Source organism: Salvia splendens, chromosome 5, assembly GCF_004379255.2.
Source record: "Salvia splendens isolate huo1 chromosome 5, SspV2, whole genome shotgun sequence".
Taxonomy (NCBI): Eukaryota; Viridiplantae; Streptophyta; class Magnoliopsida; order Lamiales; family Lamiaceae; genus Salvia; species Salvia splendens.
Window position 1 is genome coordinate 33,654,951 of NC_056036.1, and position 26,630 is coordinate 33,681,580.

At 35.2% G+C, this 26,630-nt stretch overlaps 3 protein-coding genes and 1 pseudogene across 4 annotated transcripts; 1 reads left to right on the plus strand and 3 right to left on the minus strand.

The window, feature by feature from the left end:
• Positions 1 to 1,123: 1,123 nt before the first annotated feature.
• LOC121802633 lies at positions 1,124 to 4,045 on the minus strand. Of its 2 annotated transcripts, XM_042202313.1 has the most exons (6): positions 3,868 to 4,045; positions 3,503 to 3,735; positions 2,978 to 3,017; positions 2,067 to 2,102; positions 1,876 to 1,952; positions 1,124 to 1,786 (listed from the first exon to the last, which is right to left on the minus strand). In XM_042202313.1, the coding sequence occupies exons 2-6, from the start codon at positions 3,507 to 3,509 to the stop codon at positions 1,620 to 1,622; spliced, it is 327 nt and encodes a 108-aa protein (XP_042058247.1). In that variant the 5' UTR covers positions 3,510 to 3,735; positions 3,868 to 4,045; the 3' UTR covers positions 1,124 to 1,619. The 2 variants fall into 2 exon arrangements, 1 of the variants encoding a protein (XP_042058247.1); XR_006050824.1 differs by having other exon boundaries at positions 1,876 to 2,684; positions 3,868 to 4,044.
• Positions 4,046 to 7,304: 3,259 nt separating this feature from the next.
• Positions 7,305 to 9,432, plus strand: LOC121802095 (cilia- and flagella-associated protein 20). Its single transcript, XM_042201662.1, has 6 exons — positions 7,305 to 7,450; positions 7,649 to 7,713; positions 7,778 to 7,809; positions 8,254 to 8,495; positions 8,780 to 9,019; positions 9,102 to 9,432. The coding sequence occupies exons 2-6, from the start codon at positions 7,661 to 7,663 to the stop codon at positions 9,108 to 9,110; spliced, it is 576 nt and encodes a 191-aa protein (XP_042057596.1). The 5' UTR covers positions 7,305 to 7,450; positions 7,649 to 7,660; the 3' UTR covers positions 9,111 to 9,432.
• A 183-nt stretch (positions 9,433 to 9,615) lies between these two features.
• On the minus strand, positions 9,616 to 18,542 carry LOC121801931 (THO complex subunit 1-like). Its single transcript, XM_042201405.1, has 21 exons — positions 18,417 to 18,542; positions 18,242 to 18,325; positions 18,011 to 18,085; positions 17,431 to 17,524; positions 16,167 to 16,312; positions 15,948 to 16,019; positions 15,209 to 15,281; positions 15,055 to 15,120; positions 14,910 to 14,956; positions 13,923 to 13,994; positions 13,714 to 13,839; positions 13,550 to 13,615; positions 13,051 to 13,092; positions 11,732 to 11,848; positions 11,526 to 11,608; positions 10,976 to 11,042; positions 10,729 to 10,800; positions 10,599 to 10,649; positions 10,279 to 10,338; positions 10,049 to 10,198; positions 9,616 to 9,922 (listed from the first exon to the last, which is right to left on the minus strand). The coding sequence occupies exons 1-21, from the start codon at positions 18,417 to 18,419 to the stop codon at positions 9,740 to 9,742; spliced, it is 1,749 nt and encodes a 582-aa protein (XP_042057339.1). The 5' UTR covers positions 18,420 to 18,542; the 3' UTR covers positions 9,616 to 9,739.
• A 2,175-nt stretch (positions 18,543 to 20,717) lies between these two features.
• Positions 20,718 to 24,951, minus strand: LOC121803069 (annotated as a pseudogene).
• Between the last annotated feature and the right edge of the window lie 1,679 nt (positions 24,952 to 26,630).

The following is a 26,630-nucleotide window of genomic DNA, read 5'->3' on the forward strand; positions in this document are numbered from 1 at the left end:
CACGTCAAAATACCAAAATGGATAAAATATGCAAATAATGAACATGTAATGCAACTTTGACACTCAAAACGAACCAAATAATGGCTTTAAAATAGTGCAAAATCCGAGCGTATCAGTTTCACAATAGAATAAAATGTAACTTACTTCCAAATTTTGTCAAAGTCTCATATTGCACCATCAAAATCTATTTTAATTTATGTCACTATTATTTATAATACCTCAAAATCAATAAAAATTTCTTAAAAATTATTTTAAAAGTAAGATCTTTCAAAATTAATAAAATGCCTAAAAATTATTTTAAAAATAAGATATCCCTTCACTTAATTAGCGTAGAGAAGTCAATAAAATGCTACATTATATTTCTATTATTATATTTCTGTTTGGAACCCGGATGGGATATATCTATTGTTTTGAGTTTCAGGAAGTATGGAGATCTTCGAGAGCAACTCACTTGCAGTTTTATTTTAAATAATTAGTTTAATGACATATACTGCTAAAACTTAATGCCACCTGTTGATTTTCATTTTCTTTCACTTTCTCATTAATAATACTCCTATTTTAACTAACATAAATAAGGTCGTGGACTTTCTGCATCATAAATATCTCATGTAGCCCCATCTACCAATTAGACTATCAAGATTCAAAACTAACAAGATTTGCATCATTTGAAGTAACCATGAGCAATTCGATTATTTCGGTTATAACCGATAATCGACCGGTTCTAACCGAGTCGGTTAATTAAGTAACCGAACTCAGATTGGTTCCGGTTACTTTTTTTACCAATTTTTAGGGTCGGTTAACCCACCCCTAGATTTGATAGTTGAGTAACTCGAAACTTGTTTACAAATTACAATAGTTTGTTTTGGTTTGTGTTGTGTCCAACGATGGACAAGAAACAACTTTGCTTATGATCGAAAAGGTGATTCAGAACTACCAAAACAAATTCTCTCATGTTGTGTTGTTTCTTACAAGTCCGGGCGATGGAGCTGAAGTTGATTTTGATATGACGGTCTGATTGCTCGTCCCCGAATCTTTGCTATACTATAAAAGTACAAAGGTTTCAACAATATATTAAAAGCTACTACTATTCTCCATAAACTAAGTCTACTAGATGAAAATAACATATTCAAATTCAAACAAAGATCAAATTGAAAGACATCTTATCAAGTTGAGCTTTAGTCTAATAAGGACCACAAAACATTGTACCAAAAAACCAATTCTATTACATATTTAGTTTCATAAGCACGACACTAAAAGTTACGCCTATTTTGATAATGAAGAAACATAGCTTCGGCTAAACTATACCGAAATCTAGTCCACTCATTAGTAACTTGAACAACTGTAATTCGATCCGAGTGTTGAGTCTCTTCCGCAGTATGATAATCACCCGGCAAAGTTGGTTGATTCTCTTCCCCCTCATTATGATCATCACCTTGTTGAGTAACTCTAGTTTGAATCTCAGCATCCACTTCATCCAACAATGGATCATTAGGTGCTTCTACTCGAATAAGATTGTGAAGAATAGCACAAACATTGATGATCATCACATGCGTTTTGACATCAAAAAAGGATACTTCTCTAAGAATTTTCCTTCGTTTTTTGAATAACCCAAAAGCTCTTTATATCACATTCCTAGCAGTTGCATGTCTCGGGTTGTATAACTCCTTTGGATTTTGTGGATTGTTTCCTCTAGTGGACCACTCATTGAGATGGTATTGAATACCTCTATAAGGAGCTAGAAAGCCAGGTCCATTGGTATATCCAGCATCTACCAGAAAATACTTATCTACGAGATAAAAAGTAAATTTTAATTATTACTTAAAGCTTAAATATGATAACAGAGAAAAAAAATGAAACTTCTTAACTAGAACATACCTTTAGGTACTATGAACGGATCATTTCTAGTAAGTGCATCTCGTAATACTCTGCTATCTGTTGCAGATCCTTCCCATCTAGGTAAAATATATGTAAACCCTCAAGTCATGAGAACACACAGCCAAAAGATTGGTTGTTATCCTACCCTTTCTATTTCTATATCTTCCTTGATCTTTCAATGAAACACTTACTTCAACGTGTGTTCCATCAAGTGCCCCGAGACAGTTCTACGTCACGAAACTACTAATTAGTTCGTATAATTTTAGATAAATTAAAAAAAAACAAATAGAATAATACTTGCTTCAAACCAATCCCATTTTTCATCTTCGAAGCCTTCCATGATTGTTTCTCGTTGAGAACATAATGACTTCCTAATTTTAGTATAGTATTTAAACTATATGGAAGTATCTACTAACAGTCTCTCCAGATCTAATGAAATCAAAGCCGACTTTACGGTTTGTTAAATTAAAAGAGATGACATATAGAAACATGGCTACTACTTCATCAACCGTGATATTTCTTGTAGTTTTCAAACCTCTCTCTTTTAACTTAAAACATAGCACAGTAAAGCAATGCCTAGTCAATCTAAGCTATTCCTTACAAGTTCTGTCACTTCCATAATAGAGCCGTCTTATATATAACTCGCCTGCTATGGAAAAGTCAAGACTGGGCTCTTTCACCATGCATTGTTCATGTCATTGACTGACTAATGAGAAAATTTCACAACTTGAAGAATAGTGAATATCTTAGTCGAAGGAACTCTCATCGTCTCTTCCATCATCGGAGTCAGACTCATGGATGTCCATGTACTAAAGTTAAAAGATAGTGAAAATTTATAAGCTATACCATAATCACATTCTAACCATAATATAAACAACAATCGTGACATAAAATTGAGGAAAAATGAGAAAAATGAGATATGTGGCAGCAAATGTAACTTTAAACACTTGATCAAGCATACAACTTTCTGAAAATCCAAACAACAGTCAACAAAAATATGAAAGAGATAACAGAAATGTACTATGTAGAAGAAACAATCAAACACAAAAGTCAACAACTTTAGCATATTTTATTCGAATCAAGCAATGTCAATTATACTTACTGAAGCACCCTTTTGGATCTGGGCTTCCAAGATGAGTTCCCTACATTCAGAAGATTCAAAAATCAAAATGGAAACTTACAAGTGAACATGCCAATTTGCATGCACAAAAAAGTAGCAACATATTGTTATGGAGTACTATAAATGACCCAGAATGGTATATCCTCCTACTAAGATAGTAGGATATTAAGTAGTACTAGTACATATCAAACTAATATTATTCTATCCAGAATATCTCTTGATCATTCTCGATTTAGTCATGCACTGGAAGCATACTTTTTGTCACTCACTTCCCATACACATGAAGCAAATGCATTTTAAATAAAGAAGTGAAAATTATACAAGTTACATGATGTATGATACTAACTAGGACTAGAAGCATACTTCTTATCCTAAATACTCCTACCAATTAGTCAATAATTGCATTGTGAGAAGTCATCGTGCACTAGCACAAATAGTGACATTTCACCAAACTCTATCACCAAACAACCATCTTGCATGAAAAATCACATTAGGAAAAGTGTTAACCTTCCATTGCAGAGAACAGTATTTGGGTTTAGGAGAAGTGGCATGAAATAGAAAATAAATGGGATTTTGGTGTGACCAAATAGAGGATGAATTGGAACAAGCCGAAGATGTAGAACAGCAGTGGCTGGACGGAGAGATGGGTATTGCGGCCATAATCTCAAACAAAATTCCTCCCAATTTGATGCGGAAATCAATCCAACATCTTTGAGATGTTCAGCATATGCATTCCATATCTAAATCAAATTCAATTCAAAGTCAAAACGGCGGCTAAGATAAAGCCCAATTCAACACATTTAACCCTAGCTAACAACTACAATCGAGATCTGAGATGATGGTAAATCTGAATTTTGATGTGGAATAATTACCTTGATGAATCGTTTGAACAAAGATGGAGGGCTGAGGCAAATCTGCATAGGAAAGGGAAAGTCGCGAGAGAGGAGAAGAGGCAGACAGAGTTGAGAAAAATAATTATGACCCGGATTGGAACTTTGACCCGAATAGGATCCGCTCCTTTTTAAGTCTTGACTCGGGAATTGAAATTTTGGAATTCAAATTCTTTTGTTGAACCATAGAATTGAAATCATGGAATTGAAATACTTGAAATTATAATTCAATTCTAATTCTATACAATTTTTTTTATACCAAACAATGGAATCGGAATTGGAGTCTCCAATTCCATTTCCATATTCCCAAACACAGCCTTAATATATTCATGGGAGTAGATAGATTTCTTGTAAAATCTTTCCCTCATTAATAGTTTACAACCTTTGAAGTTTGACACAGTTTTCATCCAATATGTAATCAGGGTGTAGAGTTTGTGATTTGTCCATGTATATATACCTCTGCGTAATTATTTACAAGCTTTAAGCATTTTTTAATCTATTTAAATTGAGACTCATTTAACTTAGATACACCATATTAATCTCTATATGTGGCTGTAAGATGTAAACACCCTACACAAAAGACGAAACCACATATATTTGAATTCTTTTTAAAAAAATATTATATATCATATTAATCTCTTCATGTGGCTATAAGATGTAAACCCTCTACACAAAAGCGAAACCACATACTTCATATTTGAAAAAGAACATTAGGTTTGTAGATTTGGCATTAGAGTGGAAAGGTTTATATATTTGTAAACCACGTAACTATTTGTATAGAATCTTATCCACCATAGAATCTGTCAGGTGCACCAAAGGAACTTCTTCATAGCCTACTTGATTAGGAGGTCTTCCCCTTCTTCCCCATCCCGCTCTTTTCCATCCTGCTCATCTATATTGCTTCTGCTTCTGGAGGCAGCAGTAGCACCAACACCAGGCTTATGCACCATAGAATCTGACAGGTTCACCAAAAGATCTTTTTCATTGCCTAGTTGTTGTTGCACCTTTTTATGATGGTCTGCCCCTCCGCAATTGCAGCCTTGTACTTCGACACTGCAGCGTTCATAGACACCGCTGCAGCGTTGAGCATAGCTTCTGTTGCTTCCACAGTAGTGCTTGTTGCGCCCTCTGCCTTACCATCCACAGTAGTGCTCGCTGCGCCTGCTGTCTTACCATCCACAGTAGTTTAGGATTTATATTCATTAGTTTCCAGCTGCCTTACCATCCACAGTAGTTTAGGATTTATATTCATTAGTTTCCATGTATAGTTCATGCATAGTTGTAATATGATTTTTTAGAAAATCCATTTGTCAAATAACTACTTGTTTGACATGCCAACTCGTTACGACATTTGGTATGTATAGATAGGGTTGGATCGATTCGGTATATTGTACTGAAAATTTTGTATCGTTATCGTATCGAAAATTCCGATATGAAAGAATTTCATATCGTTATCGTATCGAAAGTTTCAGTATACCGGATTTCGGTATCCGAAATTTCGGTATATATAGTATCTATAACGTTACCGTATCAAAATTTCGGTATATCGTACCGAACTTCAATATACCGTTCTGAAAGGTATATCGAAATTAAATGGATATCTATTTATGATTTTAGGGTTTCCAATAAATATTTTTTGAATATATAAATAAATTAAATAGATATCTATTTATGATTTTAAACTTTTAATCTTAAAAAAATTATATTATTATTATAATCAGTATAAAGGGGTGGTGATCAATTGCTAACTAAATAGTAATAAAAAATTGAGACCAATTCCTAACCGTTAGATGGAGACATCTAGTGGTTGAAATAATGTCAAGTGGATTATAATATTAATTTAAATAATAATTATATAAATTCAAAGGATATTAATATCAATTAATAAATATAGCAGTTAAAACGAACTACTTTCTCTCTTCAAAATCATCTTAAAACTTTGAATTTACGTAACTCTTACGATTTAAATTATTTTTTCACAAAAAATATATCAAATTAAAGATAGTTTTATAAGGATTCTAACGAGATCTCAATTGCATATGTTCCGATGACGTTCAGATGGTGAAATTTGATAATTTTTATTTCAGTTTTCGTATATGTTGATAAGCAGATTTTTATCAATAAATGCATCAAACAATTTCAATATAACTGTGTTGATATTTTCATGTAATTGTGTTGATATTTGTAATGCACTATGTTGATATAAAAAAACCGAGAAAATTATAATATGTTAACTAAATAACGATCTTACCCCTTTGTTTATATTTTATCTTCTATTTATTGAAATTCGTGAGATTAATCTCATCTATTCATTTTAAAATCTAAGGGTGTAGATTTGGTCTTAATTTTGGATCATGATGCTATAAGTAATATAAGAGGACCTCAGTATAAAGGTATGCATCGATAATTCAATACATATTGATTTCGTATTATTATTATTATAATCAGTATAAAAGTATGTATCGATAATTCAATATGTATTGATTTTTGATATATTTCGGTATACCGATAATATCGATATATATCATATATTCAATATAAAACAGTATACTGCGGTATAAGAAATTTCATATCGTTATCGGATCGAAAATTTACGATGCGGTACTGTATTGTATGTATCGTACCGAAAATTTCGGTATACCAAAAATTTGAAATTTTTCGATATTTTTCAGTACGATACAATCGATATACCGTTTTCGGCATATTTACCCAGCCCGGGGTGTGTTATATTGCTAACTCACTCTTAAATTGTTAACTATAACTAAATTATAGAGATTGGATCATGAAATCAAGGCACAAGATCATCCATCCATGAGTATCAATACAATGCACAGAAAATGTCAATTAGGGATATTCATTTCAATTGACCAAAAAGTCAGTTATAACTAACTTTAAAAAAATATCTAAAAACTTTAAATGATTATAACTATCTCAATTTAAATTATTTTTTTACACAACTTATATCAAATTAAAGATAATTTTAGAAGAATTCTAACGATATCTCATTTGCATATGTTCCGATATCAAAATTTGAAGAAAAAAAATCTCTAATTTTCGTATTTTTCAAAAGCAGCTTAATGTCAATGTAGCTATCATAATTTGTCAATATAATACATATACAATATCAATGCTGAATTGTGTTGACATATTCAATGAATTGTATTGATTTGTTTAATTAACTATATTGACATTTTGATCCAAAACCTTAATTTTGATAGCTTTCTTATCTTTTAAAATTTAAATAATAATAAAATGAAATTATACATGACGACCACTACTACATCTCTACAAATCTTATGATTCTAAATTAATTATAATTAGCAATTAAAAATTAAGTTAGCAATTGACTTTTTTTCTCAGTTTAGTTGATAGGGTTAACCCGAAAAGGGTAAAACAATTAAATCATAAAATTAGTTTTTCTCCTCCTATCCCCTCGGCCCTCTCCACGCTCTCCTTTTGTGAAAAATTAATCTTCTTCTCTCCAACTCCCCTCACTCTCCTCTCTCTCTCTCTCTCTCCCTCTCCCTCTCCCTCTCCCTCTCCCTCCTCTCTCTCTCTTCTCCAGGTACGTGTATGGGCTCGGTTTGTGTTTTATGCGTGCTTTGATTACCGGGACATGCTAGGGTTTTTCCTTTCTTCCAGAAATTAATGCAATTATAATATACGAAAACCTAGAAATTGGAATTCGAGGACAGATTAACCAACTGTATTTGGTGTTTCAATGTATCCAAGTTGCGTTTAATTTTGTTATATTTTGTTGCAGGCTGCAGAGGAGATGTTTAAGAACACATTCCAGTCCGGTTTTCTTTCGATCCTTTACAGCCTGGGGTGTGTAATTTTTATTCACCTTTTTTTTATCTGTGGTTGGTTTCTGATGTTTTTTATTCCTCAGGAGTAAGCCTTTGCAGATATGGGATAAAGAAGGTAGTAGGTCTTCTCTTCTTTTACATTTCTCATTTTTACTCCTATTTTTTTACATCACAGGTTATGTATGTTAATGCTGGTAGTTTGTGGATGCTTTATGAAATTACAACTCTTTATTTATGTTTAGAATCAGACCATCCTTTTCTCTGCATTGCCTCTTTGAATGAGCTTTTCACAAGTGAGAATATTTGAGGTCCTGCGTATATGGAGGATTGACCTTGTTGTTGAATGCAACAATAAGTGTATCTATGAATAATTCTATGATTTTCTTGAAATCCTATTTTTATACGAAACACCATTACCTACCTCGTGTATATGGATGGAAGTAGCAAGGTTTATATGCTAATGTGCAGATGTTTTGTATGTGTTTGTGGTGTTTACAGTACACTTTATCTTCTGGCATTTTCCTTTTAGTCTTACGGTTTCATTGGAAAATTATTACAGTTGTCAATGGCCAGATCAAGCGACTGCAAGATGATGACATACAATCTAATGTCCTTGAATTAGTTGGGTCGAATGTCCAATCCACCTACATTACCTGCCCTGCTGATCCAACTGCAACGCTTGGTATCAAGCTTCCGTTCTTGGTTATGATTGTTAAAAATATGAAGAAGTACTTCACGTTTGAGATTCATGTGCTCGACGATAAAAATGTCCGCCGAAGATTCCGAGCTTCTAATTTTCAAGTCTGTAAGTTTTCCCATAAGTAAATTTTCTATCCAAAATATTTCTACATATATATGTTATTTGCAATTGTTATTAAAATAGATAAGCCACTCCCAAATGTAACTCCTCAAAGAGTTTGTATAATAGTTTGCTACGAACTTCAATGATTTATATCGAGCCCAAACTAGTCTGATTGTAGAGTATAAACTCGTTTGAATTAATTTCTTTGATGAAATCTATATCTGTCTGTGCGATTCTTATTAATTCCTTGTGTTGATTATTTTTCATCGACCCTCTGTTTCAGGCTGTAACAAGAGTTAAACCCTTTATTTGCACCATGCCCTTGAAGTTGGATGAGGGCTGGAACCAAATCCAGCTGAACCTCACTGACCTTACTCGACGTGCATATGGAACTAACTATGTTGAGACTCTGAGAGTTCAGGTTCATGCCAATTGCCGCCTGAGAAGGATATATTTCTCTGATCGCCTCTACTCAGAGGAGGAACTCCCACCAGAATTCAAACTATATCTCCCAATGCAGCAGGTATGCATTATTGTGTCGTCAAAACACTTCAAATGAGAATGATTTTAAGGTTGGGCACCTAATTGTATTTTATCATTTGCAGAAAGCCTGAGAGCTATGGAGAAAAACTCTACCTTATCGATGGCCTTTGGAGATGGCTGGTGTAGAATAAGTTTATCATTCATGTCTAGAGAGCTGTTTATTTGTTGCAATACATGCATCTCATGACATGTAAGAAATGCAGTTAGCGTGGCCGATTTCAAAGCTTGTTTTAGTCTATTTGCTTGGATGATAAGTCACATACATGTAGTCTGCTTCTTCGTAGTTAGCAACTTAGCAGCTTGTTTTTGCTGCGTATGTGAGAAGACAGCTCCGTTGAGTTTCCTGTTCTAAGCTTACGTGTTTGCAATAGATCGATGCAACTATAGTAACTACCTCTGTCTCACAGTAGTTGAAGTGTTTCTTTTGGGTTAAAAAATTGTGTTTAAAAAATTAAATTATGATCTTTTCACTATTGTCTTCTTATGATAGTTGCAACTATATTTGCATAGTTCAGTTGTAACATTGAACTCGGTGTTATGATTCTTATAATTGTAAATTGTGTGAAAATTTATAAATTCAGACAAAAAATGTTAATATTGGCAAGTAATCCAATGAATAATAGTGTCTAGTAAGATACAACATTGGCCAAAAAACATAATGAAGTAAATCTAAAATAGATGAGTTAGTGCAAGTAATAGGCTAGGCTACAACATCCAAGTCTGTATCTCCTTCAATTTGGCCTGCTTCCAAACCACCGTCAGTATCAGAGTTGAGTTTCTGATTTTCATCACCCTCACCACTTACGCTGCTTCCATCACCTGTAGCTCCCTCGCCATCGTTTCTGCCCCCATCCATCTCGGTCTCACTAGCAGGAGTCGCAATCTGCCCCAAGCACCAGAGGTTAGATAACAGAGGAGATGCATGCACATTTTACTCTCTTGAAACGGCTTTTTGCACGAACAAATATCGAGTTTTGTAGTAAATGATTTCTGGAGATATGTGAATTACCTGAGTGTCTTCGACTTGTTGCGTGGAACCTTTTGTCTCTTCCTTCTTGGCACGTTTGGTTCGATCACCTGGTTTAGCTTGATATTTTGATCGCACTTCGAGTGGCAAAAGTTCCAAGGGAACAACCCCTTCAATGCCATGTTCAGTGAACTACAAAATACAACAATTGAGTTAATCTTTAATGTAGCTGATGATTAAACAAATATCTTAGCTATGAAGAAAATACATACTCTTGAAAACCCTTCCAAATCTTGCCGGGCAGAAAACCTTAAACCTTTCCAGCAATATACCTGGAATATACTTGGAAATGTTAAAAGTAAAAGTGGTTACAGTTCAGACAAGATGATCAAATTGGTGGGGTCGGAATACTTAAACGAGGATCTTGGAAGTGAATACATTTGCTCATATATTGTGCAACATAGAGCACAAGCACTCATAAATAAGAATGAACTAGCCAATATCACAAAGATGAATGATGAAAATCACACAGAGAAAGACTAAACCCAGAAAAAAAAAAGAATATTGAAGGTAAGGAAGAAGTTAAACTGACTCGGCTATTTTTGTGATGATATTCTTCTTCTATTCCAGCAGATTCGTCCATCTGTTGTTTCAAAATTAGATTAATAAATACAAGTGTGCACAAGAGCTTATTTAAAAAAAAATAGGTTAAATGTCCTCACATCTTCAGCCAACGGTTTCCAGTAATCCATGATGGCAGGAGTGCGGACACGCTGAGGATCTGTAAGAGCATTCTGAAGAAATAAACCATTTATAACTAATAGTAAGAAACAGTTTTTGATCACGTACTCGTAAGTTGTGTCTGTCTAGAATGTTATATTCAGCATTTAGCAATAGCTATCAATGTTTAAATGCATGAAGCAAATATTAAAAATTGTAAAGCAAGTATAAAAGATATGAGATATTTACCGGGTTCTGATCAGCCCATTTCCACAACTGCGACAGTTCTTTATTTCCCAATCTCCACCGAGGACGACTAATAGATACGCCCAAACAAAAAAAGGACAGTCAGGGTGGGATAATATTTCAGTAACATATAAATAATAATGTACATCTTGGCTACATTCTTACGAATTTGACAGGCTGATCCTCAAAAGCATCAGAAGTTTTTAGTTATGCTAGTTATCTCCATTATGCTTCTGAAGTGGACAAATGATTGCTAACTATTTTTTGAACCAGTTGACTCTCAGAGGAAAAACTTGACTCAACATCTAGCAACACTCGCATTGGTAACAATCTTCGTTTCTGTAACAGGCGCATAAATGCATATACCTTCCCCTCAAATTTACTCTATATCAAGTTGTATTTAATGCATAACAAACATATGTCACAAATGAAGCATCATGAACCAGCTCACGGAGTGGGGTACATACTGCATGGATGTCTGAAAGACAGGCATCGACCTCATATATCCTAATGAAGCTAATTCAGACAGACAATTAAAACGATAGTTGATTACCGCTTCCGACCACCATCTTGAGCTGGCTTTTTCTCCACAGGTGGTTTTTCAAATGCAGAGCAACCATCGCGCTTCCACCAAACCTAGAGACAGAGTATATGATTAATTTGATAACACAAAAAGCCATAAATAATCAAAGACATTCATAAAAAGCAATCTCAGAAGTCAAATGAAAAACAGATGCAACCTGTGCTACAGATACTTACCCAATTCCTCTCACGCTCCAAAATATGCTCAATGCTATGAAGGAATTCTTTCCCTCTAGGGGGGGTCATTTCTAGAAGCTTCTTCACCCGTTCTTCACAATTTTTTATCTCCTCTTTCTAGATCAATAAATGGTAAAGAAGTTAATCTGGATTTCAGGACACAAATTAAAAAACATTTATAAATGGACGGTGAAGAAAAACAAGCATTTTATGAGTATTGCAAGGCTACAAGCACATAGCTATTATATGTTATGTCATCGTCACCAAACAAAAGAAAAACAGAAAATCTGGCACATCCGTTCATTATGATCAATAATTCTTGTATGTTGGACATTGAGTATGTTTCCATATTGGTCTCTTAGGGAAAATGAAAATTATCTTGAGTTACATAATACTCCCTCCGTCCCTGAAAAGTATGAACATTTGGCTTGGCAAGGGTTTTAATGCATAATTGGTAAAGTAAGATACAGAGAGAGAAATCATTTTTAAAGTATTGTTAGTAGAGAATGGGTCTCACATCTTTACAGAGAAAAAAAGTTTCTAAAAATAGAATGTTCATACTTTTCAGGGGCGGACTAAAAAAGGAAAGAGTTCATACTTTTCATGGACAGAGGGAGTAAAAAAGAGTCTTGTCTCCTATTCCCATCTTCCTTTTACGTACATTCTCTTCTTACTGTATTTTCTCTCTCCTTGGATGTTGTAGAGTTTATACCCACCCCCCTGATACGATCCTAGCTTTGGACTTAAATGAGAAAACGCCTAGTTGGTGACATGGTTTTGCTGTTTTCTAAAGTGCTTCAACCTCGATGAAGGAAGACGCCAACAAGCAAGGGCTGAGAGAAGTAGGGAGAAGGGGGCCATAGTTTCATAGCGAGTAAAGGAGACTACTCACAGCTTTACAAGGATGTGAAGGTTATCACATGCACAGGTCAGTCGAGAGAAAGCATGCAAATGCGAGTCCATTTGGTCACAGACTCGAAACCTATCCAGGCGTAGGATAGGGTCTTGGTTTGTTTAGTCCAAGTAAATTTGTGTTGTTTCAGTTTGATAAATTAGAGTAAGTTAGGAATTTTCTCTTAAGTTATCTTGTAATCTTATTTAATGTTTTAGAGTCCAAGCAAAAGTGTATCACCTTAAGAGATAAAGTGTAGAAGTTCGTTTTCAAGCAGGATAAGTCAAGCTTTGCTTATAAAAGGCCAAGCTAATTTCAAATTATGGCCATAAAAGTTAATAGACGAAAAGATAAAAAATGGCTAGACAAGCAAAATAGTAATCTCCAGAGATAATAACAAAGGATAACAAGATTCAAATGAACTCACTGTTGTATCTGTTGGCAAATCTTTATCGGTTTTTCCAGGGGCCTGAAGGAAGTAACATATTAGTAAATACTTCTTAAAGAATTGGAAATGAATTCAAAAGAAAGCATGGAAGAATGATCTGACCTAGCAAGATTACTAAAATTAAGAAATGTATCAACATTTAACTGAATATATATTTACATAGAATTGGGTGGCTTGATAAAGAACATAGAGGTCATGTTAATGATCACTAATTTATTCACTCTCAGAAAGAAATAGATTCCCTAGCATGTGAAGTTTGATACTTAAGTGCATATTACAGAAAGAGATATGCAGAAGGTAACCACCAGAAAAAATGACTAACACCTTCCAACAATGACAAATAAAGCAAGCCACAATAATTTACAGAACAAATGCCATTCTTATTTTATGCATCCAATAGCATCGCATTTTCAAGTGGTTCAAAAAATTACAAATTATAATATATATGACCTAATTAAAAAGGGAGAGAAAGAAGTACCTTTAAGTAATCAAACAAAATAAGGCACTGAACCAGAATATGTCTTCGAAAACTTGGATCTTTTAACTGTAATAAGCCGAGAATGAGAGAATACTCATTATAAAATTAATCTGTTTAAAGCAGGTTGCCATACTAAAAAAACTCCTATCTTGCACGACTCCCACCTCCAGACCCATTAGATTACTGCTGGTGAGATATTTTATACTGAAGTTTGACGCTTCATCCTCAAGGTTAATAGCACTGCCATCTTCATCCCTCAGAGGTTGAGCCTCAAATGTATTCAACACAACCTAAATATCCAGATTTGAGAAAGCATGGTGAGCAATTCATCTATTTTGCAGGATGTTAAGACAACTCCAGTAAAAGAATTTACCATCAAACTAGAAGTAAATTTTTGCCACTTTGTAACGGTGGAAGCAAGAGAAGCAGGATTGGAAAAGGATTCCTGGATAGCAAAGTGAAACATCAATAGTGCACAGACCAATATTACAATAAAATAGCTTGGAGATGAAGCAAAGCGAATAGCTCTGGGCTAATATTTGGGGTGATTGAATTTCAATAGTATCGAAGAATTTTCTTTATTTTCTTTACTACAAAAAAAATGTTATTCAGCGTATAATTGTTTAATATCATAAAAGTGCATAGTTTCCTTATGCGTAATTGGCATAATAAGTCATATTAAGTCACCACAAATAACAGTATACAGATCTCACAAGATACAAAGTCAAGTTATGCCTTCCACATTTTTATGAATGACAGGAGTTGACAAAAGGATAAGCTGCCAACATTTCCATACTAGTGAACTGAATATCTTCATCACCACACAAAACATCTTAATTAAGCTTTGAATATGTGATAGTTGAAGGCATAAGTAAAAACAATATCTAGCCCATCCCGCCATCACAAATTGAGAGAGGGTGACAATAATTTCCACAAATAAAAGTTAATAGGTTTACTTCATTGACAATTAAGTATCCAGCTTCTAGTTCTCATTTCAGTTATACTTCTCACTATTCCAACATTATAAAAGTTGTTCACTAGCTGCCATAGGTAGATACGAGATTTTCACCAATGCAAGAAATTCTATGTCATTAATTGAATAAAAAAAACTACGTAATTCAACAGATATTTCAAAAGGATGACAACCAATTCTCCTTTGATTTTTTGTTTTCAAGTTTGGAAGTTCAGAAAACATCTACTCTGGTAGGTGACAAATAATGGTGAACTAATACATGTTTCCAGGCTAGACAAAGAACAGCAAATAAGTATAATGTTAAAACTAATGCACATTGCCAGGTAATTGTAAACTATTCGGAGTACAATGTTTTCAAACAATTAGATTTCACTCATGCCCACCAACCTGTAAACTCCAAAAGGTTTTGTAAAAGTTGAAATCAATAGAACTACCTGAAAGTGGACAAGTCAATTTTAAAGGGTTGATAGTTAGAACAAGATGAACTTGGAAACGGAATAGGAGACATTGGAAATTGAAAACAAAGGGTTACTTTCTGGGGCTTCTTTTTCATATTTGGTCTCATTTGACGTATTAAAAACTCCTTTGATATTGACAGCTGCCAGAAAGGGAGAGATGATAAATTAACTGGTGAAAAAAATAAAATAAAAGCAATGGAGCAACTACCTATTGCCAGCAAAAACTACCTGAACGTTCTGATAATGGGAAAAAATGAGCAAGAAACATAATAATTCGTCCACAGAACACAACATCATTTGCCTGCAAGCCCATTTACATAAATATAAGTATTTCAGATTCAGACATAACAAATATTATGATGTAGAAAGTCATTATGCTGAACAGAGTGTAACAAGATATCATGGAAAGCTAGGATTATAGTGCATTTGCAGTGATTTAAAATTTTACCACTTGTAGTTGAAACATTCTGCCGACTGCCAAAAGTTAATAGAATTTCATTTAACAAGCTTTCAGTATAATGCAAGTCCTAAATGTAAATGCACATCCGCCTCCTGTAAAATCCAAATCTGACTCCACAGCCTGATCCTCGAATTAGTTTTTTAACAGAAACAACAAGAAACTACACCTGATACTTTAATTGCCAAATAGTAAGCAAGCATGAAGAAAGAGGAAGATTACGGAGGAAAAAGCAAGAAGTATTATGCATTTATATCCTAGACCATGTTGCTCAATGCTCATATAGTCAACTTTGTTCTACGTATGGAGAAGATCCAATGTCGTTATGTTATATATTAGACAGCTAAGTTTCTGAGAGCTACATAAATCTTGATATTAAGAAAATATCATCTAGATTATTTACAAGAAGTGAAGTATGGCTGAGAGAGGAACGCAACATTCCAACCGAAAAATTACACAGAGTTCTCAATAATCTATAAATAAACATAATGATTAAACAAGAGATCGAACCTTTGATAGACGACGAAGTAGCTGATTGCATGTTCTCAGCATAACAAGCTTCCCTCTGGCAAAGAGCTCTGGCTATGTAACACATAAAATAAAAGCATAAAATTGTGGGGGTAGAACAGGTAACAAATCCAGGAAGAAGAGAAATGTTTGTAAGATGCTGATACATGACTCATGAGGTAGAATGTACAGAAGCAATACCACAAGTATAATGAAGCCTACCTTGCCAAGAATGTCTTGTTTACTTTCAATGTACCCAAAAATGTCTTCGCAGTTCCTCATTGTAGACATCTCTGTCAAATCTTCCAAAAGCTGGAAAATCATGCCACCTTCAATATGTTCTTTCTCACAGAGGTATAATACAATGTCTACAAGGAAGAAAACAATAGCACAAAAGATTAGAAAGCGGTAAGAAAAGCAAGGTATCTTGATCTTTCTTTGGGGTATAATTCAGATTTTAGAAGCAATAACTCCATCCTTAATCACCTACAATGGTTCATGGTTGAAATTTAGTTGGAAAGATTCCACATTGCCAAAAGAAAAGGAAATAGTGAGCAGGCAGAAAGTAGTTCAAGAACAGAGTAAACAGAAGCAGGGGAAATCAAATAAAATATGTAAACACTATACACACCAAGAATTGCCGGCTTTATCTGAAATTAAAGTTTTCTAGCAATCAAATTAGATTAAAAATGCTAGTATGTCCTTCCATAGGAGAGCAGAACATATAATTTGGCAAATGCCACTTCAAGGAATATATGTTAACACAGCGCCATCATTGCCATGGGAAAGCAAAAGAACAATATTCCAAAGTTCAGTATTCGTTTTTTTCAATTAGTCTAGTTTTCCAGTCCCCTCAAACTCATTTTCCACCATCACATTTTGAGCCGCAACTTATTGAGCAGTTCTTGCACACATCTTCTTACAATACTAGTTGTTTGGGTATGACGATATGGTAAAATTTAAACGTTTCTTCTGTCAATTATGCAATGGCAACTTTAGTCCTTGAAAGACTAAGACTTGGTATCATCTTTTTGTGTGCTAAGGCAGCGAGTCCTTAAAGTGACTGACGTAAACAAAACCCACTTTTCACATGCTAACATTGTTAAGACAATGAAATCCTGATAGAACTTCACTCATCGCTAGCTTAGCCTTACACCATCTCTTAGCTAAAACCTAAATTAGCAGCATTTAGTTATTAAACCAGTTCTTTTTGTCACCCATATTTTCCAGATTAAAAAGTGCCAGAGCAGATGAGCAACAACTTGGAGAAAAGTTTATAACTTGATATAAGCAAGTACTTCCTATCTTAAAACCCAAATATTGTCCATATCTTAAGATAATATAAGGACAAAATGGACTCCTTCAGCTAACACAACTATCATCCTTACATCTCCCTGTAAACTCACTGGACTATCCAGCAGAGAGAAAAAGAAGCTACCAAAATCCTTACACAAAGCAGAATGTTAAAAATTAAAAACACACTCACCAAGAAGACGAGGAATTTGACCAGGACGTGCATCCTCATCAGCTATGGATTGACCAAATAGCATAATTGCCTCACCTGACTGAACTGCATCTGACTGCAACAAAATGGTAGAGCATGTAAACGTTCAATTTATATTGACCACTCATACACACCACACCAATTAGAATGGCTGCCTAGACCTCGAACGTAAATTCATTAGAACACAAGCTAGTGTTTCTAATCAATTGGACATGTTTTCTCTGAGTTACAATTCACACACAAGCACCGGAAATGACTTAAACCCACAACCCATTGGTTTGAGAGGAAGCGTCTAACCAACTAAGTTGCAATTCATCGTCCAATTGCACATATTTCAACATTACATAAGTTCCAATATTTAAGTTGTCAACACTAACGGCCGGTCAATAGCTTTTGTCTAGAACTCTAGATTAAGTTGTATTTAGTACCAAAACTCCACACGATGTGTACCAATTAGCAACAGAAAGTCTCAAAACATCAAATTTCAATCACTAACACTAGCAATTCCTGGTCGAAAATGTTTAGAAGTAGAGAATATACTAAGACAGGAATGTGGTGTTACCACAAGTTCTTGAAGCAAAGTCCGCAGAATATTCTCCAACAGCATATTTTCATCTTGAACGAGTTTCACTTGCTTCTGCAAGGAACATATAATACACTCAATACAAACAGCTAAAATACAATTCCATGAAAAAATCGAAAACAAAAGTAAAACTAGTTTTTGGGGGTTTCCCCTGAATTAGTTGGATTCATCAACTCACAACATTCAAATTAATGTATTTCTGCTTCGAACCTGGGGTTTTATAACTTGCTGCACAGTCTGGAGAGCGAAATCTTGAGGCTGCCCTGGATGCAGAATTGCCTTCCTGAATAAATCCTGGCGCGCACATAAACCAATCGGTATATATTAATTTGAAAATGAACAAACGCCAAAACGTAAGTAGATGGCTATGAAGAGGCGCAATCACCATTTGAAGTAGGGGAATCTGAGTAGAAAACAAGAGCACAAATCATTCACAAAGAGTGCATCCGCAGCGGTGGAGAGACTCGGCTATGAATTCATTTTCTTATACTCACTGTATTTGTATTTGTATCTGTATCATTTAAAAAGTAGTGATGGAAGTATAAAATTCACCACCTTAAATTCGAAAATTTACCATTGTTTGTGTCCCTCTTAGGTCTGTTTGGTAAAATTAAAATTAAAATTAAAATTAAAATTAAAATTAAAATTAAAATTAAAATTAAAATTAAAATTAAAATTAGTTGGTTTAAATATCTATTTGGTAAAATGAAGTAATTAATACAAAATTAAATTTGAAGGAATTACACACTCTCATTAAATACAGACGTTCTGAATAAACATACAGTACAACTAGAATATCTATTTTCTCGCTCGTCATTTAATTGTTTCTATTTCATTACCCATATCACTCGTATTTTTAATTATTGATGTAGAAACTGCTTCTGGTATGTTGACATCAAGAAGATACCCACAAGGCCACAAATGTTAACACTAGAACCATCATCGTCAAAATACCGACACTATCATTGTGTGCGTGCATTGTTTATAGTGTGTGTTGGTGTGTAATGTCTGTATCCAATGTGCGGATTGTGTCTAGAGTTGCCAACTGGGCCGGGCTGGTCCAGGCTCGGCCCACCAGTAAAATGAAACGGGTCTGGGCTCTAATTGGGCCATTTTGAAAACCCAGGCTCAGGACCATCTGAAGCCCAACCCAGACACAGCCCAGGCCCGGGCCCATCAGAGGCCCACCTTCTATAATTAGTTTTTTAATGTAATTAGGTGATTAAGAACTAATAATGGTATATTTCTCTATTTATGCATGTTATATTGTGCACGAGACATGTTAATTTTGTTTATATCATTTCAATTTTTTGGATGTCTCCGAATGGGCTCAAACAGTAATAGTTTAATATCAACATAAGTTTCCAATCAAATCATGAATGCAACATTCAATCTTGAATACATCTAATTTTTTTCTTATATTTTTTTTATCCAAGATGTAAAAAAGATAGTTTTGAAGTTTAACTTTAAGAATATTATGTATTCAAACTTTAAAATTTGATGAATAATTATAGAATTATTTTAATTTGTTAGTTAGTTCATATACTTGTAGTTTTATAAATATAACATCAACTCATATGTTAGCATCTCCTAACAAAACTAACAATATTGGTTATTCCATTAGTTATACACTTACTTTTAAATAGAATAAAGAACATGAAAAATATTGTTAATACAAAGTCAATCAATGAACTTAAGCACATTATTTAAATTTAGATTTAGTTAATGAGATATAAATACGGAGTACAAGTTATATGTTTTATTTTTGCATATAATACATTTAGCATATCTTTAAAATACATAAATAAAAAAATTAAACAAAGCTCAGCCAAGCCCAGGCCCACATGGCAAGTGGACCTGGGTTGGGCCGGGCTTAGCAAAATTAGAAAAAGCCCAGCCCAGCCCACCTTAGACATGGGCCCGGGCCGGACTGGGCCTCAATATAAGCGGGTTGCGGCGGACCTGGGCCGGCCCGACCCAGATTTAGGGGGCGGGAGGGGGCCGCACCGGAGAGCTTATTTGTCCTTTATAATCAAGCTAGAAAATACAATGTACACCCTTCCGATCGTTTAATATTGTTGTTCAATACATTTCACAAAGAATGAACTAGCCTATTAGAAAATTTACAGTGTCACACTCGTGCGATGCACAACCCCATTCATGTTGTAAGTTCGAAACCTAGAATCGAGAGCATATAGATTTTTTCATAATATTGATAAACATTTATTAATAATTACATCCGTATTTAGAAACAAAATCATAAACTGCATAAGTTTTACAACGATTTAAACGAATTCCCTTTCTTCTACTCCCTCCGTCCCCCAAATTTTGTCATAGTTTGACCGGACACGGGTTTTAAAAAATGTGATGGAAAGTGAGTTGAAAAGTTAGTAGGATGTGGGTGCTACTTGTAAAGTATTAGTTTTATAATAAAATGTGAGTGAGAATAAGTTAGTGGAATGTGGGGTCCATAACAAAAAATGGTAAAAAGTAAAATGTGACAAATTTTATGGGACGGACGAAAATGGAAAAATGTGACAAAATTTCATGGGACGAGGGAGTAATTAAAAAGACACCTTTGAAATATTGAAACCCTGGTAAATGTACTTGCATTTACGTCTAGTCTAACCTGTAAAGAAAATCTTACAGTATTTATTAATTAAAACAATATTTGTGCTACACTCAAATGAACAAGTACCAAAAGTTGAATTAGTTTATGCCACCGATTTATACATTTTCATCGACCAACCAACGATGAAAGAAACACTTGTTTTTAATTGACAAACTCGAAAAAAAGCATTAGTTCTCTCCGTATCAAAAGTCATCCGAGCTTATTTCCGTAAAACACAAAAGCATCACATCAATTGATGGGATCAGGCTGCATGGCTTTCTGGACTATTTCGGTTTGCTCTTTTGTGTGAACTTGGGTAAAGCCAGTGGCTGTGGCAGCGGACAAAGCACGCCCTATGTGCTCGCAGCTTTCATCGTACTGCCAAGATGAGATGCGATGTAGTTGTATGCCCCCATGTTCATTGGCTCTTCCTGGCACCACACAACTTCCGCATCTGAAATAATGATTTGGTTAGAATTTATCAAGTAAATATCCATAGATGAAAAACTATACTTAGTACTACTTGGGACATGTACTTGGATATCTTTTAAGTTCACGATTCGACGAGATCGTATGGGAAGGGACAAAGCTGCTCCACCCTACAGATTGCCACATCCTTCGCACCAGCCTTCGTCAAGCTCATAATACACCTGCAAACAAGATTCTAATATGAAGACAAAAGTAACAGGAACAAATTGAAGTATAACTTCACACCTTTCCAGAGCAAAGAACCAGGCGTCTTATGCCCTCTTCAAGATCGGAGTGATTATTTTGGTCCTTTATTAGGCGTTTAAACCTGGTTCCTTGTGTGTCAAAGCCTTGGTGTCCTTGAACATCATCAAACTCGGATAAATTAGATTTGCAGTCCTTGTGACGTAGCAAGTTCTTTGGTGACATTACAATGAGAGGTTTACGGAACTCCCTATGTATCTGCAACACGAAAGATATAGAATGAGAGGACGCGTCTTTCTCTAATTGCACATATTGTAGTTAAATATGCTTATCTGTCGCCTCAGGACGTGTAAATAATTTGCAGGTGTAGTTACATTCACCAACTGCCAGTTGCATTGCTGAATCTGTTTCCTGAGGGTTGCTTCCATCTCATCAGGTATGACAGATGGATGATCATCACTCATCTACAATACAACATGAAAGGTCAAGTTTACATCCCTGGAAAAAACAACAAGATATTATCTAGAAATATGAGAAGAATACATGTAGATGGAAATACAAGAAGAATATTAACGGGAGAAAACGATGAAGAAAAATAGCAATACCTGAAGGAAGCGTTCTAATCGTGCACTTGAGAGTTCTGGACCTTGGCCGTCATACCCATGACGAAGAAGGACAACTAGTCCAGTTTGCCGTAGCCATTTGGCCTCTCCACTGCTCACAAATTGGTCAAACATCACCTGAGCTCCATTGGAAAAATCACCAAACTGAGTTTCCCAGAGTACCAGAGAATTCGGATTTTCCATTGAATAGCCTAATTCAAACCCCAAAACTCCAAACTCGGAAAGGGAGCTGGATTCAGTGTCAATAATTCTTCTTAAGTAAATGATGAAAACCTGAAAAGCAACTAAATAAATGATGCATAGTCCAACAAATCAGCCAATGAAATGTCATACATGAGGAATAAATTCATTCTTACCCCAAAGAAAACTAGCTTAACAGCAGTCTTATGACTTGAATTTTTAGAAAATACTTACTAGTCCTGCAAATAATTTTGCATAGGTGACAGTATAATTTGGGCTAGAACTCCAACCATTTTACAGTTTATGTTAGCATAGTTGAAAACAATGTGTGAAGTTAGGGAAAAGAGATCATTATAGAGAAGTTTTAGTGCCAAGAGAACACAAATTCACTCAGAGCAATCCTAGTCCCAATAAAATGCATAACAGGAGCTTCATTCTGAATGCTCTTTAAATGCTTTGTCTCATTAAGATGAGACTACGATGTATTAGAAGTCTAATTAAACACAAAGGTCAAACAGTGCACATAAAAACACAGGAAGCAAGCATACTGACCAATATTACATGTTGCTTACATTAAACATCTCTTCGTGTTGGTTCATCATAACATGATCTAGAGGGCAGTATTTTTCCCCTGTTTCCTGGTCGTGAAGAACAGAATGCCTATGGCTGAAAGTACCTCGCTCAACATCCTGTCCACTCAACCTAACATGATTTCCCTCCACAATCAATGTTGCAAATTGTTCTCAATCATTTTTGCACGATCTTCAAAGATTCTCTTAACTGCTCTATGGGGTTTGAATTGTTCCGGAAGATTTGTGATAGCCTTGCCAACATTCTTCAAAATCTCTGGATTGACCCTGAAAACAGAAAAGGTTTAGTGTTTTGGAGTATAACTTATCTGAAAGTGTAAGTGAAGACATCACATTACCCAGTGTTACGAACATGGGAAAGCTGTTCAGGAGACTTGAACCCAGTCCAGTAAGCTGAAAACCAGTCCCTTTTTTGAGGCACACAGTCTTTGCTGGAAATAAATTCTTCATTGAGAATTGATGCGACTTTGTTGTTTATCCGATCAACATCTTTTTTTTACATCACCAGATTCCAGAAGCTTCTTTTGGTAAATCTCGAGTGCAGATGGGTGATTCCTTATAACCTATAATCTTTCAAGAAATTAGAAGCTGCCATAGGCTACTTGAAAGAAAAAACGACACAAGAATTAAATGAAGCTGAATTTCTACCGAAGTTGATTGGGAAAAAAAATAGGAATAACAACATTTATAAAGTAGGAAATGAAATAAAGTGCATACCTTGTACATTTTTGGTTGAGTGAATGATGGCTCGTCAATTTCATAGTGGCCAAATCGACGGTAGCATACAATTTCATTGTATGAAAATTCTGACGCCATTCTGCAGCAAGTTCGCAGGCATTAACAACTGCTTCAACATCATCACCATTGACATGGAAAATAGGCACGCTAAGAGCTTTGGCAACATCTGTGCAATACTGAGAGGATCTTCCTGATCTTGGGTCAGTAGTGAAAGCCACTTGATTGTTCACAACGACGTGGATGGTCCCGCCAGTAGTATAGTTCGGAAGAGCACTAAGATGCAAGGTCTCATAGACAACACCTTGTCCAGCAAAGCTTCCATCACCATGAATCAAAATACCCAGGTTTTTTGTTCTGTCAACATCATTAGAGAAATATTGTTTGGCTCTAGTCTTTCCCACCACAACAGGGTCCACTGCTTCTAAGTGGCTGGGATTTGCAACCAAAGACAGGTGAATTCTCTTACCACCCCTTGTTGCGCGATCGTAAGAAGTGCCAAGATGATATTTGACATCACCAGTCCCAGTGTAAAGTCCAACTTCATCCAAAGGCTTTGTACCACCACTAAACTCATTGAAGATCTGTCGCAGAGGTTTCCGAACAACATTACCCAGAACAAGTTAATCTTCCTCTACGTGACATCCCAATTACAATGCTCTCCACTCCAAGATCTGCTGACCTATCAAACATTTCCTTCATACCAGGAATCAATGTCTCACAACCTTCAAGCCCAAACCTTTTGGCAGCAGTCCATTTGGCAGCCAAAAAATTCTCAAATTATGTACGCCATATGAGCCGGTCAAGGATCACCTCACGTCGTTTCCGACTATATTGAGTAGGTGTCGGAGTCTCAATTTTGTCTCTCAACCAATTACACTTTTCACGGTCTGCAATGTGCATGTACTCATAGCCTATGCTTCCACAATAAGCTTGTTCTAGTCTTTTCAATATCGCCCTTAACGTTTGCACAGGGTGGTTCTCAGACAAGAACACTGCCATTCTCCAAACACCAACGAAGAACTCTCTATCAAGATCAGCTTCTGAAAAACCATAAAGTGCTGGATCAAGATCATCGGGAATCGACCTCTCTTCCAAACCCAATGGATCTATCATGGCTTTCAAGTGACCATAAACCTGGTAAGATCTCACTAGTAACAACAGCCGCATACTCTCTTGAATTATTTGGCCAGAAAGGCCAGGAGATGTAGCTACCTGGCCGACAAAATTTCTGAAAAAATTGTCCCATGATTCATCCACACTATTGGGATTCTGCTCCCAGGCTCTCTGTAACTCCTCAAGATAAACACTACTCGTGCCGTGTAGAAAGCTATCACTCAACCTCTGGAGAGGAACAGGGCGAGGAACAGGCGAAGATTGAGCCTTTGATCTATAAACTGTAGCATGGAAATATCGACTCCGTTGAGGAGCAGCATAAGAACCAGCTTGAGATATAGTCCGTCTAACAGTGAGCTTCGCCACATTGGATCCCACTCTAAGCCACGCCATAGCTATTACAAAATCTAGTTAACAATGCAATATTTTGACGCTATTCCAATCAAATCAAGCGCTATCCACTGTCATTCTATCTCCGAAACACCCTAATCCAAAATAAAAACGATGAAATTGAAAGCACATAAAAATCAAAATCTACAACGCACCATCTCATAATTCATTGGCACAATTCTAATGTATACCTATAGTCGTTCAACGTAAAGAAATGCACAAACGCAATGGAATCGATCATATATGTTTGCGAAAATTTCATAAAACAAAAGCATTACAGCGCAATCGATATATAGAACAGATCGAGTCATTGGGAAGAAATATTGGATCGAGTCGCTTGGAAATTTGGAATAGGTGGCGCAATAATATCATGCAGCATAGCAACAATATTTACAATGCAAATAAATGAGTATTTTCACAAATAAGTCAGCTATGAAAATAGCAATAAACGTAGAGTGTAGGGATTTAATACCTGAGAAGAAGAAAACAATGATCCAAGCGAATACTACCTAATCTGCTGCAATTACGTTCTTCATAAGATGTTTTCCCAAAGCAAGCTCCTTTATAACATTTGTATTCCATTTTCGGTGCATTTCTTAGTACAAAGTCAAAACGCAATTTTTTTACTATAATACTATCAGTAATAATGCCCCCAACATTTCCTTTAAATAAAGTTTTTTTTGCAAACTATATGGAGTATACATCCATTTTATAAAAAAATGATTGGACAAAGAACTGTAGTGTTTTATAAATTTATCCCATGATAAAAAAAAAGAAAAAAAATTATGTATCCATAATTATGTTGGAAAATGCATTTAGATTAATGACTAGGAATCAATAGTATTTTGCAATTCCGCGGACACCGGAGTTCCGCGGATATCCGTCGCGACGTCCGTGCGGACGTCCGCCATTGCGTCGACTCCCACGGACGTCCCGATTATTGCATTAATTTTTATTTATTGTGGGAAGTCCATCGGGATGTCTTTGGGGATATCCGGCACTGTGCAGTGGGATATCCGTATGACGTGGCATTTGCAGTGTGATGTCCGTATAACGTGGCAGGAGGTGTTTTTGGAATGTCCGCGGGGATGTTCGCACCACTGCTAATGCTCTAATATGATAATTTTTGTAGTTTTTCTGATATCAACATAATGTATTAAAAATATCAACACAATGATATACTCCATATATTTTAATACACGTACACAAAATTTTCAGCTCAGTTTTAGTGATATTGTACATGCATTATATTGACTTTTTAATGCATTTATTAATATAAAATCTGCTTATCAATATATACTAAAATTGAAAGAAAAATTAAAAAATTTCATCATCTGACCATTGTCGGAACAAATGCGATTTTGATCTTGTATAATCCATATAAAATTATCTTTAATTTGATATATTTTTTATGAAAAATAATTTCAATCGAGATGAGTTACGTAGATTTAAAGTTTTAAGATGATTTTGAGGAGAGAGAAAGTGGTTATAACTGTCATATATAAGAATTGACATTAATACCCTTTAAGTTATTTAATACTTCACATTTAAAATATAATCCACCTGACATTATTTTAATTAGCAGATCTCATAATCTAATGACTAAGAACTGGTCTTAGTTTGGGATGCCAATTAGTTAATAATTGATTACGATCATATACATACATGCATCGGGATATGAT

What these genes read in the sequence shown, in the direction of transcription:
- LOC121802633 (XM_042202313.1), bottom strand. An exon ending in TTGATGGAACACACGTTGAA is followed by an intron (nt 1,953 to 2,066) that starts GTAAGTGTTTCA and finishes TATTTTACCTAG; the next exon opens with ATGGGAAGGATCTGCAACAG. An exon ending in TCCGTTCATAGTACCTAAAG is followed by an intron (nt 1,787 to 1,875) that starts GTATGTTCTAGT and finishes TTTATCTCGTAG; the next exon opens with ATAAGTATTTTCTGGTAGAT.
- LOC121802095 (XM_042201662.1), top strand. Translation starts at nt 7,661, where the DNA reads ATGTTTAAGAACACATTCCAGTCCGGTTTTCTTTCGATCCTTTACAGC. An exon ending in TCGATCCTTTACAGCCTGGG is followed by an intron (nt 7,714 to 7,777) that starts GTGTGTAATTTT and finishes TTTATTCCTCAG; the next exon opens with GAGTAAGCCTTTGCAGATAT. An exon ending in TCCGAGCTTCTAATTTTCAA is followed by an intron (nt 8,496 to 8,779) that starts GTCTGTAAGTTT and finishes CCTCTGTTTCAG; the next exon opens with GCTGTAACAAGAGTTAAACC.
- LOC121801931 (XM_042201405.1), bottom strand. An exon ending in CCCATTATCAGAACGTTCAG is followed by an intron (nt 15,121 to 15,208) that starts GTAGTTTTTGCT and finishes CCTTTCTGGCAG; the next exon opens with CTGTCAATATCAAAGGAGTT. An exon ending in AATGGGCTGATCAGAACCCG is followed by an intron (nt 10,801 to 10,975) that starts GTAAATATCTCA and finishes TTATTTCTTCAG; the next exon opens with AATGCTCTTACAGATCCTCA.